A 16,417-nucleotide genomic window follows, 5' to 3' on the forward strand; every position below is an offset into this window, starting at 1 on the left:
TGTGTCAGATGACACATCCTGGTACTTGATTTTAAAATATGACTGTTGCGGCCACAGGACCAGGTGGTTGGGTTAGAGTGTTCTGAGATCAAGAAAGAAGACAGAAAGGAAACAGAAGCTTATCCATTCCCCAAATGTTTTTTGTGGGCCCATTGTGTTGTGTTTTAGATCTTGGGTCATAAGGATGAACGAAACAGAAAATGCCCTTGCTCTTGTGGGGCTTACATTCTACTTACAGGAGACAATTAAAAAATAATAACAGCAATTAAAAAAAACATAAAAGTTATGTTAGAGGTTGGTAAACACTATAGAAAATAAAATCTGTGCTAGGCAGGTGAGAACGAGAATTGAAGGTGGAGTAATTTTATATAGGATGGTCAGGAAAGGCTTAAAGAGTTGGGAGGCAGATGAGGAAGTGATGCTTACATTTGGGAGAAGAATATTCTGGGTAGAGGGAGTGTTTGAGGAATCTCGGGCATATCAGTGAAGCTGGAGAGGTGACGGGTAGGGGAGGAAAATCGGAGGAGATGAACTCAGGGAATTAATGAGGGGGCAGGTCACAGAGGGCCTTTACAGACTCCGGAGTAAGGAAATTGGTTTTTGCTTTGGACCAGGGGTGAAGTCCTTATAGGGTTTTGAGCAGTGGAGGGACACAGTCTGATTTACCTTTTCAAAGGTTCCCTCTGGCTGCCAGTTAGGAGAGTGTTGCAATAATCCAGGTGAGAGGTGTTGGTAATTTGGACAAAGCTATAATAGTAAAGTCAGAGATCTGTGGTGGTTCGATTCTGGCCACGCTGATGGATCAGACATTGAATGTAAGGCAAAGAGAAGAGTGACTTAAGACATTTAGTGAAAGAAGCAGAGGGAAAGAAAGAAGGGGAAGGAAGGGAGGGAGTTATCTTGAAGAGTGCATACCTAAAGGGGCTAAGACCTTAGTTAGGACTTCTCTGGAAGCCAAGGAGAGAACTCCAGGATTTGATTACCTGAGTGGCCAGCATGTGTTTCTTGGCTCCTAGACATCTTGAACATGAACTTATGCTGGCTGTTCTTCTTGAATGCTAAAATCTGTTGGCCCCAAAGCAAAGTTTAGTTGTGTTGCCAACCCACTATGAATGTGTTAGACTGGTTGCCTCAACTGGGAAGTTGGATGGAGGAGGCAGTGGGAGCACAGTGGTGGTCTAGGAAGGAGAAAATCTCACCTCCTTCTGTCCCTAGAGAATCATAACCCTGAAAGACCAAGCCTTGAGTTACAAGGCAGGAATGAGACCATGTGCAGAACAGATACCATTATCCCCAAACCCAAATTTCATCATACAAAAGTTACATGTATTATTTGCATTTGAGTGCTTTATTATATTGGAATTGCAGTGATATTATTAACATTTGTACAAATGCACAAAATCTTGTCTCCTCTTGCTCGAAAGAGATGTAAAATCTGACCTAGTTGAACAGTCTTCATGAACTCATTGTCCATTGGTAACAATAAATGTGTTCACGATGCAACAAAAAGCTTAACATAAAATTGAACATATTAAATGCTGTAGCAAGTATTTACATGTATGTACTCCCATTTTTTTTTCTCCTTCCAGTAAGGAAGGTGGTTGCTTTACAAATAGACAGACAAACATAAATGCTTTGCTGTTTACAATTACAAACAACCCCCCCAGTCCAGAACTTAAAGTGACAGCACCTTTTTTTGGGGGGGGGGGGCTTTCTTAGTTAGCACTTATTTTCCACAAGGCTAAACTTTTTTTTTTTTTAAAGTTCTAGTTTTGGATAATATTTATATTCCAATTGTCCTAGAACGTTGTGTTTGAACAGAGCCATTTTTCTGGGCCTTTTCAGAAGATCCTAAACCCCAGGTCCTCTCCAGGGAGATTTCAAGCTTATCATTTCTCTAAGCCAAACCTCAAAACGCAGAACTACTCTCTCTGAGGCAGGTGTGTTTAGCAGAATGTAGAAGGAAAGAGGGTGAGTAGATCTTCTCTTCCACTGGCTGGCTGGTTAGGAAGGACCCTTCTCTGAAGCTCCCTCCACTGCAGCATGGCTGAGGCTGATACCTTCCATTCTCTCCTGTCAATGGCATTGGTATTCTAAAGGAGCCAACTAGAGTCTAATGAGCTTATTGTGCATAAGATTTTAACAATATAGTTAAAGCTAATTTATTCAGATTCCACATTCTCAGTCCTGAGGCTAAAATAAATCTCTTTTTCAAAAAATCCTAGAAAGTTCTATAATATGAAACTCAAGGTAGGAAATTCTAAATGGCTTATGAAGAGCTTTCTAAATCCTGATTTTTAATGAGCTACATATTATAAGTTGGTCGAAATATAAGAGCTAATCGTTACTGATTCCCCTCTGATGATAAGCTTGGAAACGTATCAGAGTGCCACTTAAGAATATTAATCATTTAACAAATGTTGGCAATTTGGCCTTACCCCCCTCTTCAACTTGTGGTAAATAGTTTTTTTTTTTTTTTTAAAAATAGACAATTTATAAGGAAAAAAATATATAAACACTCTTTAAGCAATTTGGCTATAAGCATTACATCACTGAAAAACTCCACAAGAAATAGTAAAATATTTTGAGTGGACATACACTTTTTCATTTTCACAACATCATGAGTTAGGGTTTTTGTTTTTGTTTTCATTTCTTTGTTTTGGTATTGAATTTTACTGGTAAGTTTATTGCTCAGTGTCTTCTTGTCCTTTCTCAGATTATCATTGTAAAACACAGGTGCTGTCCCTAATTATGTCACAAGGCAACATTATATTTTTGAGACCCAGGAATGAAATAGGGCCACTACTACTTCCGCAGCCTCAGAGAGACGACGGCTGGACCACAGTCCACATGCACCATGGTGCACAAAAGAGTAAGTCTCCTGGCTCATTCAGGACACTTTGGTTTGGAGGATGAGATAGAAAATTCTTAAGTATAGCTTAGCTGCTGCCTCACATCTGTTGCATAATATGACATTTTTTTTTTAACATGCTATGAATAAAGGGTTAAAGAGTATAAACTGGCTCTTCTTCTTGGTTTTCTCATAGCAGGCTTCATCTAGGCTGACATGAGGAACATGTCTTTGCTAGGCTACTAAGGAACACAAGCACATGTACCTGGTGCAAATATTCTGTAAAGTATTTTAAATGATGCAGCTCAGAGCCTGAGGGGAAGGGTGGGGAGTCGGAAAGAGGAGAGCAGAAGGCAAGTCTGGGGAAAGGGAGGGTCTTTGAGAAAGAACCAGAGAAACAGGGATTGAAAAAGCTAAAGTGCAATTTTAAAATATAAATTATTTTAAAAGCAGAAGAGAGACTCTAAATTGCTACTGTTCGCATAGGCACAGTTTTATTCAAATTTAAATGGGTTGTTTCCTTTTCCTTCTCAGATATACTGCATAATGGAACTTGAATGGCTTAAAGCTACGGCACATTGTTTGGGACTGGACAAAGAGAGCACTAAGGAAGCTGAATAGTGCAAGGCATTCTAGGAAATCGGGTGGGGTGGAGAGAAGCAGAGATGAAGTTCCTACACTTTTATAAGAAAGCTGTTCCAGTTATAGTTACTGATTCCCTTTAGCCGAACTCTGCTTCCTAAAGGAAAGAGCTTACTTTAAGAATTTAAAAAAAAGAAGAAAAAGAGAAAAGAATGTTTTAAAAAACCGTTCAGAACATAGATTAAAAAATAACTCACAGAGCAATAAAAATCCTTGAAATTTCTATGCACAGAGATCTAAGCAAAATACCTCCACCATATGATGGAGAATAGCCATTTGAAACCCTGAAAAATGAAGATATACACAACTAGAGTAGTTTATTATGAACTAATACTTTAAAAACAAGTAGATCCTACAGAAGAATACTGTTCAAATGGAATGTTTCAAAATAACATTTATTAATAAATATCTTATAAAATTCTAAATTAATAGATTCCTGTTCAAATTTTGCTTTGGTCCTTGAATTCCACTGTATACACACATACATACAAATATATTTTCTTCGATGGTTTTTATTAACCAAAGAGAAGCACATTCTATCCTAACTGGATGGCTAGTTTGATAGCAATTACTGATGCTTAAAACTCCCCAGCCAAAGGCTGATCTTTCACCGCAGCTGGTTTCAGATTTTAATGGCAAACTCAACTGACACACTAAAATTGATGTAACAGCGACCCAACTCCCTGAACATCCATCACTGACACCCCTCTGTTCAGAACAGGTGCTGCATTTGATTTCTCTGACCAGCTAGGCTCCAAAGAGCCTTTGCTCCAAGTGAGTCACCCAAATTATCACCGTTCATTCAGTGACACCACAGACACTGCCATCTCCCACGGGCCATGTGAACACTGGCACTCGCGCACACTAACATGGAGGTAGGGAGGGGTGAATGGGGGTGTAAAGGGAAAACATCAGCTTAAGACAGACTTTAAAATGAGTACGTTCATCCTTAGTTAGGATTTACTCCACCTGTCCTGGCGTCATATGTTGGGAAATGTCTTAAGAAGAAATACAATGTGAACGCCTCAATTTAGGATCACCTGGTAAAAATGCCATCGGGGTACCTAAGTCGGGTCCCATCACAGAAGGCAAGGGAAGCACTGTAGAAATTTTCAGGTAGGCTGGCAGTGACTTCAAAGGCAGATGCTGCCAATAAAAAAACCCACACGTGAACGAGGAGAGGCAGTGTTGTAGGGCCCTTCCTTCCTCAGGATGGGTGCTCTGAAGGTCATTACACTGGCTCAGTGAAGATACAGGCAGATGACCCAGGAGTTGAGTGGGAGAGGAGAATAGGGCAGAAAAAAAAGATGTTTTCCCAGATTGGCAAAAAATGGAGGGCACAGAGGGGTTTTTCAGGCAGACTAATTGTTTCATGGTCTGGTGCAGGCTGGACCTTCCAGTGAAGTACTTAATATTGATAAGCTGAGTGTGGATTTGACCAACAAGCCTTTCTGTTCAGGGTTTCAAGACACTCTGACAACGAGCTGGCATCTTTCATTTTACTGTATTTCCACACTGCTAATGAACATACCTAAAGGCTCTAAATATAACAAGAAGACAGTTCATTCTAATTGTACATTGAGGGCCGTTTGCTAATGTGTGTGTGTGTGTGTGTGTGTGTGTGTGTGTGTGTGTGTGGTTGGTTTGCCTACTTAGCATAAAAAACAGACATAATTGAGCTCTATATAATGCACATCAGTCAAACTGTCAAGTTGCTGAATTAAGAAAACTCAAGCAAGTTCTTCACTACAGAGGCTTTCAGCTTAACAACTAAATATTCAATCAAGAGGTGGAACAGAAGTAAAGTAAACCATAATTTTAGTGACAGCCCATTCCCTGGACATTCTGATATTACCCGTGGATTTTTAAAAAATCCATTTCATTAAGTGCTATGCATGCAATAAAGAAAGAAAAGTTTTTGTTTACTTAAAGCAAAAAATAAGAAAAACATAAAAAATTTAAAACCCAAGCAAACATTTCAATGAGTTCTTTTTCTTTTTTAGAGAGACACATACATGGTCCTAGAAAGGAGTTTTGAAAAAATTAAATTTAATAACAGAATACAGATATATCTTAAATATTTCTTAGGAAGCCAGTTAGGTTCAACCGTTCAGCTGTTACTGCTGGGATGCGAAGTAAAACAACTATGGATTCAGTATTTAAAATACTTAAAAAAAGATATGCTTGTCTAAAATATAATAGAAAATCCTTTGCATATTTTTCTTTTCTTTAAAAAAATTTTTTTTTTGTTTGTGAGTGTGTGTTTGTTTTGTTTTTGCTTTTGTTTGGATTTCTAGATCACATAGCCAGTTATGAGTTTCTCTGGACACTCAAAACTTTCTTTTGAAAGCACTGCATACATTAAAAAAAATTGCTGATAAATACTGATTTGAAAAGTAAGTTTTTCGATAAAACTGAAACTAGTTATAAAAATCATGCTTCATGACCCTTATATTTTTTTTCTCCAAAATAGATTCTTAGGCTATAGTGAGAGATAAACACATAGACACACACCCATACATGTCTTTCCCTTTCCCGAACGCTTATAAAAGCTACACCTTTTGTAAAATAATATTATTTTAAATCCCATGAACACACACACATGTGCACACGTGTGCATGCACACACACACACACACACACACACACTCTCACTCTCTCGTGTTAGGTCAAGCATTCAAATGGAGATGAAACACCAGCACCTGTCTAGACTGCTAGAGGGAAACATTAGTCCCTGTTACTTGTGAGATGTGATATTAAAACATTGACACAGTAGAATGGCTTGTTTCAAGGAGGCACAACTGTGGTTCGGGACTATCTACTTTCCATAATAGGCAAGTCGATGAAAGTTGTTGGAAATATAAATCAGAATTATTCAGAAGAGTGGAGTAGCCACATCCATGGGATTCTTTCAGCAGCCAAAGAAGGCTTTGGCTGTTCTGGGAGGGCTGAAAGCACCCCTGTGGAAACATTAGTTTTCTCTTTCTCTTTGTTCCTCCAGTGGTACGTCTACTTTCACCCACCAGAACAGCAAAGCCAGTTCCATAGGCTTAAAAGAAAAAATAATAATAAATCTTAGTCTATTAGCAGCTGATGATTGAACAATGTAATACGTGTAGTGAATAGAGCCCTTCTGAATTATTATATAGCATATGGATTTTCAACCTTATAGACAGGCCATATAAACCAGTTGTAATTTGAGGGTGTGATGTTATAGCCTGCATCATAATCTGGACCTTCACAATCGAGGCTTAGAAGTCTCCCTTCCCTGGTGTCTCCACAGCTGGCATTCAACAGTGCCTCACCTATGGCTAAGCCACCTTTTATTTGCTCTGATTATTAAAAACATTAAATCAGGCACATTAAACATCTCCTGCTTACTACTTTGTAAAAAGCAAGAGGTGAATGAACTCCAGCTGTGGGTCACAGGCAGGGAAAGCAATGGCTAGATCCATATTTTTGAGATTTGCTTTTTTTTTTCCTCTTTAAGCATTATTTTTTTCTTTATGTGCAATTCTAAAGGGGGAAACATAAAACAGCAGAAAGTAAAAATAAAGAGTTCATAGGGAGCCCGGGAAAAAAGTGGAAATGGAAAGGAAGATTGGAGGAAATCAGAGGATAATTCAAGGAAGTGGACCAAGGGGAGGAGGTGGAGGGGGTGAGATGCTCGGTGGCTTTATTTGGACATCAGTGGGTCTTATGATTTTTTGTAGGAAGAGACAAAATTATGGAAAAGGCTCTGTGTTTATCTGGAATTCTGGCGACATCACGGCACAAACCCGATGTGTGTTACAATGTCATGAGACTCACCACCCAGTTACCTCGCATCCATTTACGTGACATCTAGGTTATGCCTCATTTTGGCTAAAAGCTGCGGCTTAACAAGGTTTGATGTTTCAAGCAAAGGGTTGGACTGATAAGAATGAAACCGTGTCTATATACAGAAAGAGTTCAGTTTATAAACAAGTTAACTGGTACCAGAAAATTGGAGAAAAGCACCAAAGCATTTCCCAAGCTGACAGATTAATTAATTGCATAACTCCCTTTTTTTCTTATATAACTAAGTATAAAAGACGACATTTCCATAATAACTATAAAAATGAAAGCCAGTCTCTGAAGGGCTGAGGAGTCTTCCAGGTCTGAGTTAATTCTAAAAATGCCCTTAAAAGAAAGGACGCATGATATGCGACAGCTCTTCTTGGAGGCAAGGTCTGACCCACCGGCAGATTTTAAAGGATGGGATTCAGGTCTGTTCTGTGAGTGGTAAGCTGACTGAGGGTGGAGCTTCCCACCACCTCGCTCACGGCAGAGGAAGTGGTGATGGTATTGTGTTGGATGACCTGCTGCTGAGAGCAAGCTGGGACCGGACTGGCAGGAGGGCTGCTCTCTGGACCTAGGAGAAAGCACACACACACACATACCAATATAGCTCTTCTTGGGTGGACCTGTGGGCCACTCAGGCAGACATTACTACGCATTTACTAGAGATAGAAGAGTTTCACACATTTGCTCCTGGACGTTAATTTCAAAACTTTATTTTAAACTGTAGTCAAAAGCTATGCCTTCCCACTTTATAGCTACAAGCAAAGCCATGCTTTCTATACCAGCAACATGATTTCATGTGTTCGAATCTTGGGATGTAAACTTCCCCATGTTTGTATCTTCAAATAGCCATCCATATATCAAATGTGGAAAAATACTCACATGTGGTGGGAGAATCTGTGTTGCTCAATCTAAAAAATTATTTGAAAATAAATTGACCTTCAGCCATGAATCCCTGCTCCTCCCACCATCCCCCACTCAGCTAGTATTTAACTTACTGACATTCCAGATGCAGAAACTGGGGTCTAGAGAAAGGGATTCACTTTACTTATTAGAAAGCTAAGACCAAGTCACTAGCTTTTCAGCCCAGTGAATAAGAGGCAGCATACCTTAAGACATTGGATGTGATTCCCCCAAGGTCTATACCCAGCCCCTGGATTTCTCTGGAAGACGGCTAGCCCACTGGTAGTTGGGCTCCCGCAAGCTATTTTCCTGCTGGCTGTGGAACTGGAATTCGATATGATTTTACAATGTGAAATGCCAGGGAAATTCTAGCCAAAAGGTATTGGGAGGTGGTGGGCATGGGGAGGAGGTCAGAAAAGAGGGATCCCCCTGGTGCAATCTACACTTTACTCTTGCTCTTTCAATAAAATCCAATGCAAAATTAGTGGCAAAAAAAATTGGACACTAAGAAAAGAAGAAAAGTCAATGACTTACTTAGATATCCTTGTGATTCTTTCTGCATGGCTGTTATTGGACAGTCTTTATGCGTTAACAACAACTGTTTCAGCTGTGCCACCTCATTTTTCAACATGGACACTTCATTCTGGAAAGAGACATATCAAAACTGTTGGAAAGGACCAGAGAATACAAGTCCGCGTGCACTTTCAACAGTGATATTGGCAAACTTTTCTATTGTGTCTGAATGACATTAAGGATAATATTTAATGGGATTCACCTGAAAATGTGTAGCTTCCTTTTAATTTGGTCCTCACATTTACCAGGACTTATTGAAAAGACCAGATTTTAACTCTAGAACTGAATCCTATTAAAAGTCCAGAGTATACCCTGGAGCGAGATGACTTAGGTGGGAATCTTCACCTGACACTTACTGGGTGAGTCTAGGCAGGAAACGTAAGCCAGATGAACTTCAGAGACCTTGTTTATAATTGGGGATCAAACCAGAATAAAGTTCTTTGAGTTGTTGTAAGGACTGAATGAGACAATAGATATAAAATGCCTAGCCCATACTGAGAACATTGCCTAGCCCATACTGAGCAATCACTGAGTTTAGCTAGTCATAATAATCATCTTCACACTGATAAGCTCAGGTTGACGTTCAATATGTGAAGAAAGTGAATGTTGCACATGCATTGGGGAGCACCGAGTGGCAGGATTAGTGGCTTTAGACTGAAATGTCTTCAGAATAAGCCAACCCATCTACCATCAGATTTCCCAAAACAATTGTCAAATGGGCTATAATTCAACAGAGCACATCCTTGCCTGACATCTGCTTAGTAGAAGGCATGGAAACACATGGAACAAATGTTGATCCTCTACTGGTGGATGAGGTCAGCCCTGGAAGGCGAGGGGCAATGGAGTTTTGGCTACAATTAATTTGTTTGGTTCATTAACTAGTTTGGCTAATTTCAGTCTATAAACTTTTCCCACCATCAATAACAGGGTGTTGTGGATTGTGTGTGTGTGTGTGTGTGTGTGTGTGTGTGCGCGTGTGTTTCTTATTTACTTAGATAAGTGCCTTGAATCTCTACTTTATGTAGTTATTCACAAAGACCAATTCATAGCTTTGTAGAATAATGTACTTGGCACCACTGTCTACAAATACGAATGTAGAATAGATTGGTTGGTTGTAAGGTGCTTCCACTTGATAAAAGTAAACTGTAAACATAGCACTATCTCAAGCAACCCATAAATTTATAGTTGTGATAAATATTACCCTCGCTCTGTCCAATGTTCATTTGTGGCTGCCAGACATTGTACTCCACATGTGGGAGACTTTAAAAAAACATGCACACAAAAAAGGGTGTTTTAACATTGCTGTCATTAAGTTGTATTTACACTTTTATTATGAACTTGGCTTTTTCAGGCATGTATTTATCACCTAAAAAAGTAAGTCTGGGATTCTAAAAGTTAATTAAAAAAATTTTTGAAACTTGTTTTAAAGGTTACCCCACATTTCTAAATTCATTTGCAAAATATAAGTAATCAAATGTTGAGTAACATAAATAACAAAATAGTAAGAATCTAGGAAAGCTTTTCTCTTCTCCAAATTTTATAAAATAAAAATGCCTATCAGAGAAATTAGCATTACTGACATATAAATCACTTAATTGCTCTTAATCCAAAAATATTCAGGAGGGTGAACTACATCTCCCACCTCCAAAGGAGTGTGATCCGTAAGGGGCCCTATCGAAACCAAAATTGACCCTTGTCAATTCTGGGGTTAGTGTGACAACTTTATTTATAAGACTACTTATTGTAGCCTTAAATACCAGTTCTTTCCTCTTTGATTTCATGCCCACTTAAATTCAGACAATTCTCCTTGCTTTTCCCAGATTCCCTCTGCTTAAAATGGCATGTGTAAAAGAAAGTTACTTTTAGACTGTTAAATAGAAGGCAACCCCTGGTTAAAAAAAAAACAACAGGAACTCCTGGGTGTCTCAGTTGTTAAGCGTCTGCATTTGGCTCAGGTCATGATCCCAGAGTCCTGGGATCAAGTCCTGCATCCGGCTCCCAGCTCAGCGGGGAGCCTGCTTCTCCTTCTGCCCCTCCCCCTGCTCATGCTCACTTGCTCTCTCTCTCTGGCAAATAAACAAATAAATAAAGCTATAAAACAAAATAAGCAAAACCAAAATCAAAGTGGAGAAAAAGAAAACATATATATATATTACATAACATATATATATATATATTTTTGGCCTCAAAATGGAATGTCATATTATTTGCATTTACATTATAGATAACAGTACTTTTCTAGAATCACAACCGCTGAGACAACTGCACCCTAATCTCTGCTGCAAATAATGCAGATAGTCATTCTTAGAGAATGGAGTCAAGCTCCAATTTTTACTAAACCCTTCCATAATCTTCTGTAACCTAGAAAACAACAAATAAGTAAAGTATATAAAATAAAACAAGATTCTCTTGCTTTCTTACATGTCTAGAAAAAAAAAAATCGCACCTGGCAGCCATCTTGGAGAGGTCAATTTTAGTCTCCGTTTCTTCCCCAACTATGTCCTGCTCCGTCCCACCTTTTCTAGGCATTGTTCGATCTCCCAGGCACAAAGTGTTCAAGGCCCCTTCCTTAAAAAAACACGTTCAATTCCGTTCTTTGGGCTTCTACAATCACAAGGAGCTAACTGCCTACAGTACTTGGCACACCCCAAGTTGTTTCATAAGAAAGTTTTTGCTTGCATGAAAGGCCACAATAAAACAGCACCAATCACTGCTATGAACAGCATATGTGGTGTCTTGGCCTCTAACCAAAGCCCCATACAAAATAGATGACCTGAGTGGCACTTTTTGTCTACAGATAGCAAAGCACTTTAGTCCTTCTTAAGTATAGGAACTGAGAACCTGCGAATTGGAGGGTCTGTAAAAGCGTAGGAACCTGAAGACTATGGTGATAACGGATCATCGTTTAAAGATATATGTGAATAAGGACATATTTCTTAAAATAATGTGTTAATATTTATGTTAGTTATCTTATGGTTGGAAAATGAATGCTGATTAGTATTCTCCATAAAGAAGAACCCTCAGCCTCTGTTTAGATCATACACAAGTAATTATGATGCTGATAGGAGGAAATCAAAGTCTAATGGCCACAGAAGCAACAGAAATTCATGGGGCAGCTTCCAGCAGGCAGAAGAGCTCTCAACAGGGGTTTCAGAAAAACATGGTTTGGCCCCCGCATTGGCCACACCAGACTGACCTAAAGCAAGATGGTGGGACTAGTTCCCTAGTTTCTGCCGGCAACATAGTTGTTTATTCTTTGTCTCTGTTTTGCCTTCTATGGAGAAAGCTAGCTACCAAATCGAAAAAAGGACTTGATCTTTACTTTTTATTCATTAGTTAACCACTTTTGGTATTCTCAGATAAGCTTGTATTTCAAGTCTCAAGTTTCCTGAGGGAGCCAGTTCTAGTACCTTCTGTGCTTCCAAATCTTATCAGGGCAGATTCCAAAGTTCTATCTACAGTTTCTGTGTAGCACAAAACCTTGAGTCCCTGTATGGGTTTATAGTGTTGAGAGAGCCTCTCGAGCCTCCATCAGATTCCACAAGAGAGACTTTGGGTTAAGAAAGGTCCAGAATCACTGCCCTAGAGAAAGCAGGGGGGACCGTGGGCTGTGCACATGCATAATCATCTTCAAATCTCCACAATGACTGATACAGGAGAGGCCAGACTCTATTTTAAATAAAAATCCTTTTCAAGGGAACACAAGTATGAATTCACCTTGAATTCATTTTGGAAGAGAACCACCAGATAGCAAATGTTTCAAAATGCATGAAAGAAATAAAATGTTGCCTACAGCTCTAGCAGGGAAATAAAAACCAGGCCTTCCGGAGGCACTTTCTTACTCTGAATTACCTTGCTTGATGAATTGATGCGAATCACCAATTTTTTTTTTACTCCCCTGCGTGGGTTATAGTGATCATTCTAGGTCTTCATATAAAAGTACTTTACAAAAACAAGTATTAATAATCAGGTATGAATTATCCTATTGAAATCAGCCCTTCAGTTTTTTCACTTTTGAACCTCGTATGGGTTAGCTACTCTAAAGCAGTTAGCCATTGAGACAGGGACTGTCGGAGGCTAGATGTGGTTGGATTAATCTGTTCTTTAATCCATAAGGTTGTCTGGGGGATGAAGTAGCGCCCCTATAGAGACATTCAACACCATAATAACATACTTTAAACAAGTACTCCAAGAAGTCCCTAATAGCTGCATTTGGAGTTTTTGGCTTTGGGGATGTCATTTTGTTAATATGAGAAACCCAGAATGCTTTTTGATGCAAAGCAGTAGTCTGTGCCAAAAACATAATTATCAAAATGGGCCCTATAATATAGCCCCTCCCCACTTATTTTTTTCTTTTTTGTAGATTAGCTGAGGCCAGGTTTGTTTCATGCTAAAACAAAGGACTTTCAATTTGTAAGGCAACAGTTCCCATCTGGCCTCTTCTCTTGCCAAGTCCCAAACCTGGGCTCATGTGTCTAAAATTTCAGCAGCGACTTAGGCCATGTGTCTTTGCACTAAAAAAGAAAAGCAATTATTTCCATGGGTGACCAGATGATTTCCATATCGTCTACTGCACACAAACAATCCACTGAGTGCCACATCAGTCAATGATGAATTCAGAGCTGATCTTAGCTACCCTGTCAGAGAAAAGCACGTGGGTTCTTTTTGTTTAAGAATTCTCTACAATCAAAGATCTAGAGCTGTGGGTTGGGTCAAGAGAAGACTTGCTTGCATACTCATCCTACTATGTGTTGCTGTCTTTGTGACTTTCGGGAAGACTCTTCAGGTACCCCCGGCCTTAGTTTCTCCCTATACAAAAATGTCACATCAGGTGGTTTCTAGTATTTCCCTCAATTCCTATACCTGTGTTGACCTCTTGGGGACAGATTTGTGGTGAGACAAGGAAATGAAGTCTGGGAGTTTGATTTTTGTTTTCTTAGGTCTGATTTTTTTCCAATCTGAAATGCCACAGCCCAGCTAAAAAGCTCTATGCTGAAAAACAACCCAGAAGTGGCTGCTGGCCATCCAGACCTTGGATATTCCGTTTGGCTAGAGTTTGTTTGCTTAGCACCTTCCATTTCTGTTTACTTAAAATTTGGCTCACTGGACCAGCCTCAAGAGAGACAACTTTTTCTTTTGACAAAGGTCCAGTAGGAGGGAAAGGGTCATTCAAAGGTAGCAGAAGCTGCGTATCCTCTCCAGCATCACAAGGCATGATGCAGAGCACTGAGCATCACCGAAAACATGGAATGGCTATGGTTTCCGTCCCTCTGAAGCAAAGCAGTGGTTGGAAAACACAAAGATTTTAGTCTTTTCAGAGTCTGTCTCTTTTTTGGGCACTCCTTTAACAACCAAAAACACTGGTGCCTGTTGACTGGCCCAAATAGAACTTTTTCCCCCCGGGCTTTTGGGGCCTAGAATTCTAGTATCTTCTTTTCCTTAGCCATGGATGGTTCTAAAGAGTGGTAAAAATTAATGTATTTGGGTCTCATAAAGGATAAATTTACCTTCTGTGTTTTATAAGAGCAATGACATAGAGGCATACGCCAAGTCATGAACATATCTGATCACAAGGTAGACCAGCATCTTCACTTCTCCTGGATCTCTGCTATGACCTCCTTCTGTTTTCAAGCTCCAGCACCACAGTCAATATGCTGAGATACTTCTGCAAGGATGCATTTTAGTTAAAACTGATTTAGACGTGTGGGCATCTGATAGGTGCCAGCTGGCTATTTATGGTTCCTTCATTCAAGACACTAGGGCTGATTTTGCCCCCACAGGGGAGATCTGACAATGTGTAGAAGCCTTTCAGCTGTCACAACTTGGGGGAGAGGTAGAGGGTGCTACTCATATTTAGTGGGTGGAGGAGAAGGATACTACTATCTACCTAAACAGGATACCATGGAGAATTATCAAGCCCCAAATTCAATAGTGCCAAGATTGGCAATTTCCAAGAATGGCACAATCTTGGCCATTTTCATGGTCCTCTTACAAACCTCAGAACTGGTAGCAAATTCCAGGGATTCCCACACTTTGGTCATTGCAGAGCCAGTGGCTGTAATATTTGCTAGACCCACATGCACCAGAGTTTTTATTGACTTAACGTGTTTGTACAAATTAACTCATTATTTAATATTTTAGCCTCATCCTTACCAAGAGAATCTGTGAAATTGAAGGTCTCGTGTTCTAATTACATTTTTTAATTCACATAAAAATAAAAACATTACTCTGCATGTTTAAATTGCTTACCATCTTCTACCTAAAAGCTTCTCACATACCACTGGGGCTATGGCTAGAACTAAAGCTTTTCAAGCTGCTACGGCTTTCAAGGTGTTCGAGTCCAGCCATCCCACTGTGGCTTGACTCCTCTCAGTCACATCCTGGCCAAGTGGTCAGGCGGCCAGTGCTTGGACACTCCAGAGATAGGGAACTCCTTCATTTACTCAACAAGCAGATATTGAGGATAGACACAAATGGACTCAGCAAAATAGCTTCACACTGTACTAGAAAGAGGGGTTAGGAAGTAGGGGGACAGGGCAATAAGACAAGACACAGCCCCCACCTTCATCTGCATAGAAGGTACTGGGAGGACTTACTATTGTACTTCTCCCATATCTGCTATATATGTTTCCCAGTTTCTTTCTCATGTCTACCACAAAAAGGATGAAAAATTTAGGGGAAAATGTGAACATCCATATGCAGTCCATGCATAACCCAAACTTCCTTATATATTTTCAGTTTATACATTGGCTGTCCCAAGGCCATTTCCTTTGAATGCATGGAATATGCAAAAACTTTGGGGGTTTGGTACCCCTAGTGTTCCATTCTAAGGACGCACAGAGAACTGGGTGGTGGAAGGGAAAGGTGACCTATAAACTACTAAGGTACAGATCCTCCCTATTTGGGGCAATCTTTCCTCCCTTCCCTCCTCTCTTCAGACTTTCTCTCTGCTCCTAGAAGCACCAGGCTATAATCTCTAACTTTTATTGCCCTCCGGGCATGCTTGCCACATAATCTATTTAGTTGCTTCCTTTCTGCTGGTGGAGGGGGCATTTCTTTTTGTGTGAGAACAGACTCCCGGGGCGTATCATTTGTATGGCATGAAGTCTGCCACAGAGGCCCTGGTACAAGACTTTTCTCTCCTTCTCGCAAATGTTCCCTAAAGGGGCCTTGTTGGAAAAATGTCCCCCACTGAGCGACCCACGAAAGGGAAATATCCCACAACATTCAAATCTTGTTGAGTTTGAAAATGAGATGGGAACATGTCTTTTCTTATAGAGCAAAACAACAACTATAAATGTTCCTTTCTTCCATGAAACCAAAACAGAGGTAACCTAGTGGGACTCAAAGCCACCCTCTCCCTGGTGAATATAAAGAACTACGGTTGGGCTGAAGATTTATTATGTGCTAGATACTGGGAAAACTGCTTTGTAGACATGAGTTCATTTATGACTCCCAACAACTCTACGATTCCCATTTTATAGATGAGGAGACCGAGGGCCATGGAGGTTAAACACAACTAATTGCTGAACGAGAGTGTGGACCTCCGTCCAACCAAAGCCAGTGCTCTCAGCCCTATAACTCAGCTGAGCAGGCTCTTCCTCCTCAGAGCTTCGTAGACAGGTTG

At 40.0% G+C, this 16,417-nt stretch overlaps 1 protein-coding gene across 3 annotated transcripts in view; it reads right to left on the reverse strand.

The window, feature by feature from the left end:
• Window positions 1-1,329: 1,329 nt before the first annotated feature.
• Window positions 1,330-16,417, reverse strand: part of CREB5 (cAMP responsive element binding protein 5) — a 130,600-nt gene continuing 115,512 nt past the window's right edge. For 2 of the 3 annotated variants that reach the window (XM_082693200.1, XM_082693199.1), the window contains exons 6-8: window positions 8,752-8,860; window positions 4,289-7,885; window positions 1,330-4,240 (exon numbers count right to left, since the gene is read on the reverse strand). In XM_082693200.1, coding sequence (XP_082549326.1) covers window positions 7,722-7,885; window positions 8,752-8,860 — 273 coding nt within the window. In that variant the 3' untranslated portion in view covers window positions 1,330-4,240; window positions 4,289-7,721. The other variant, XM_082693201.1, reaches the window with a different exon arrangement.

The sequence above is a fragment of the Mustela nivalis genome (genome assembly GCF_964662115.1).
Source record: "Mustela nivalis genome assembly, chromosome: 12".
NCBI lineage: Eukaryota > Metazoa > Chordata > Mammalia > Carnivora > Mustelidae > Mustela > Mustela nivalis.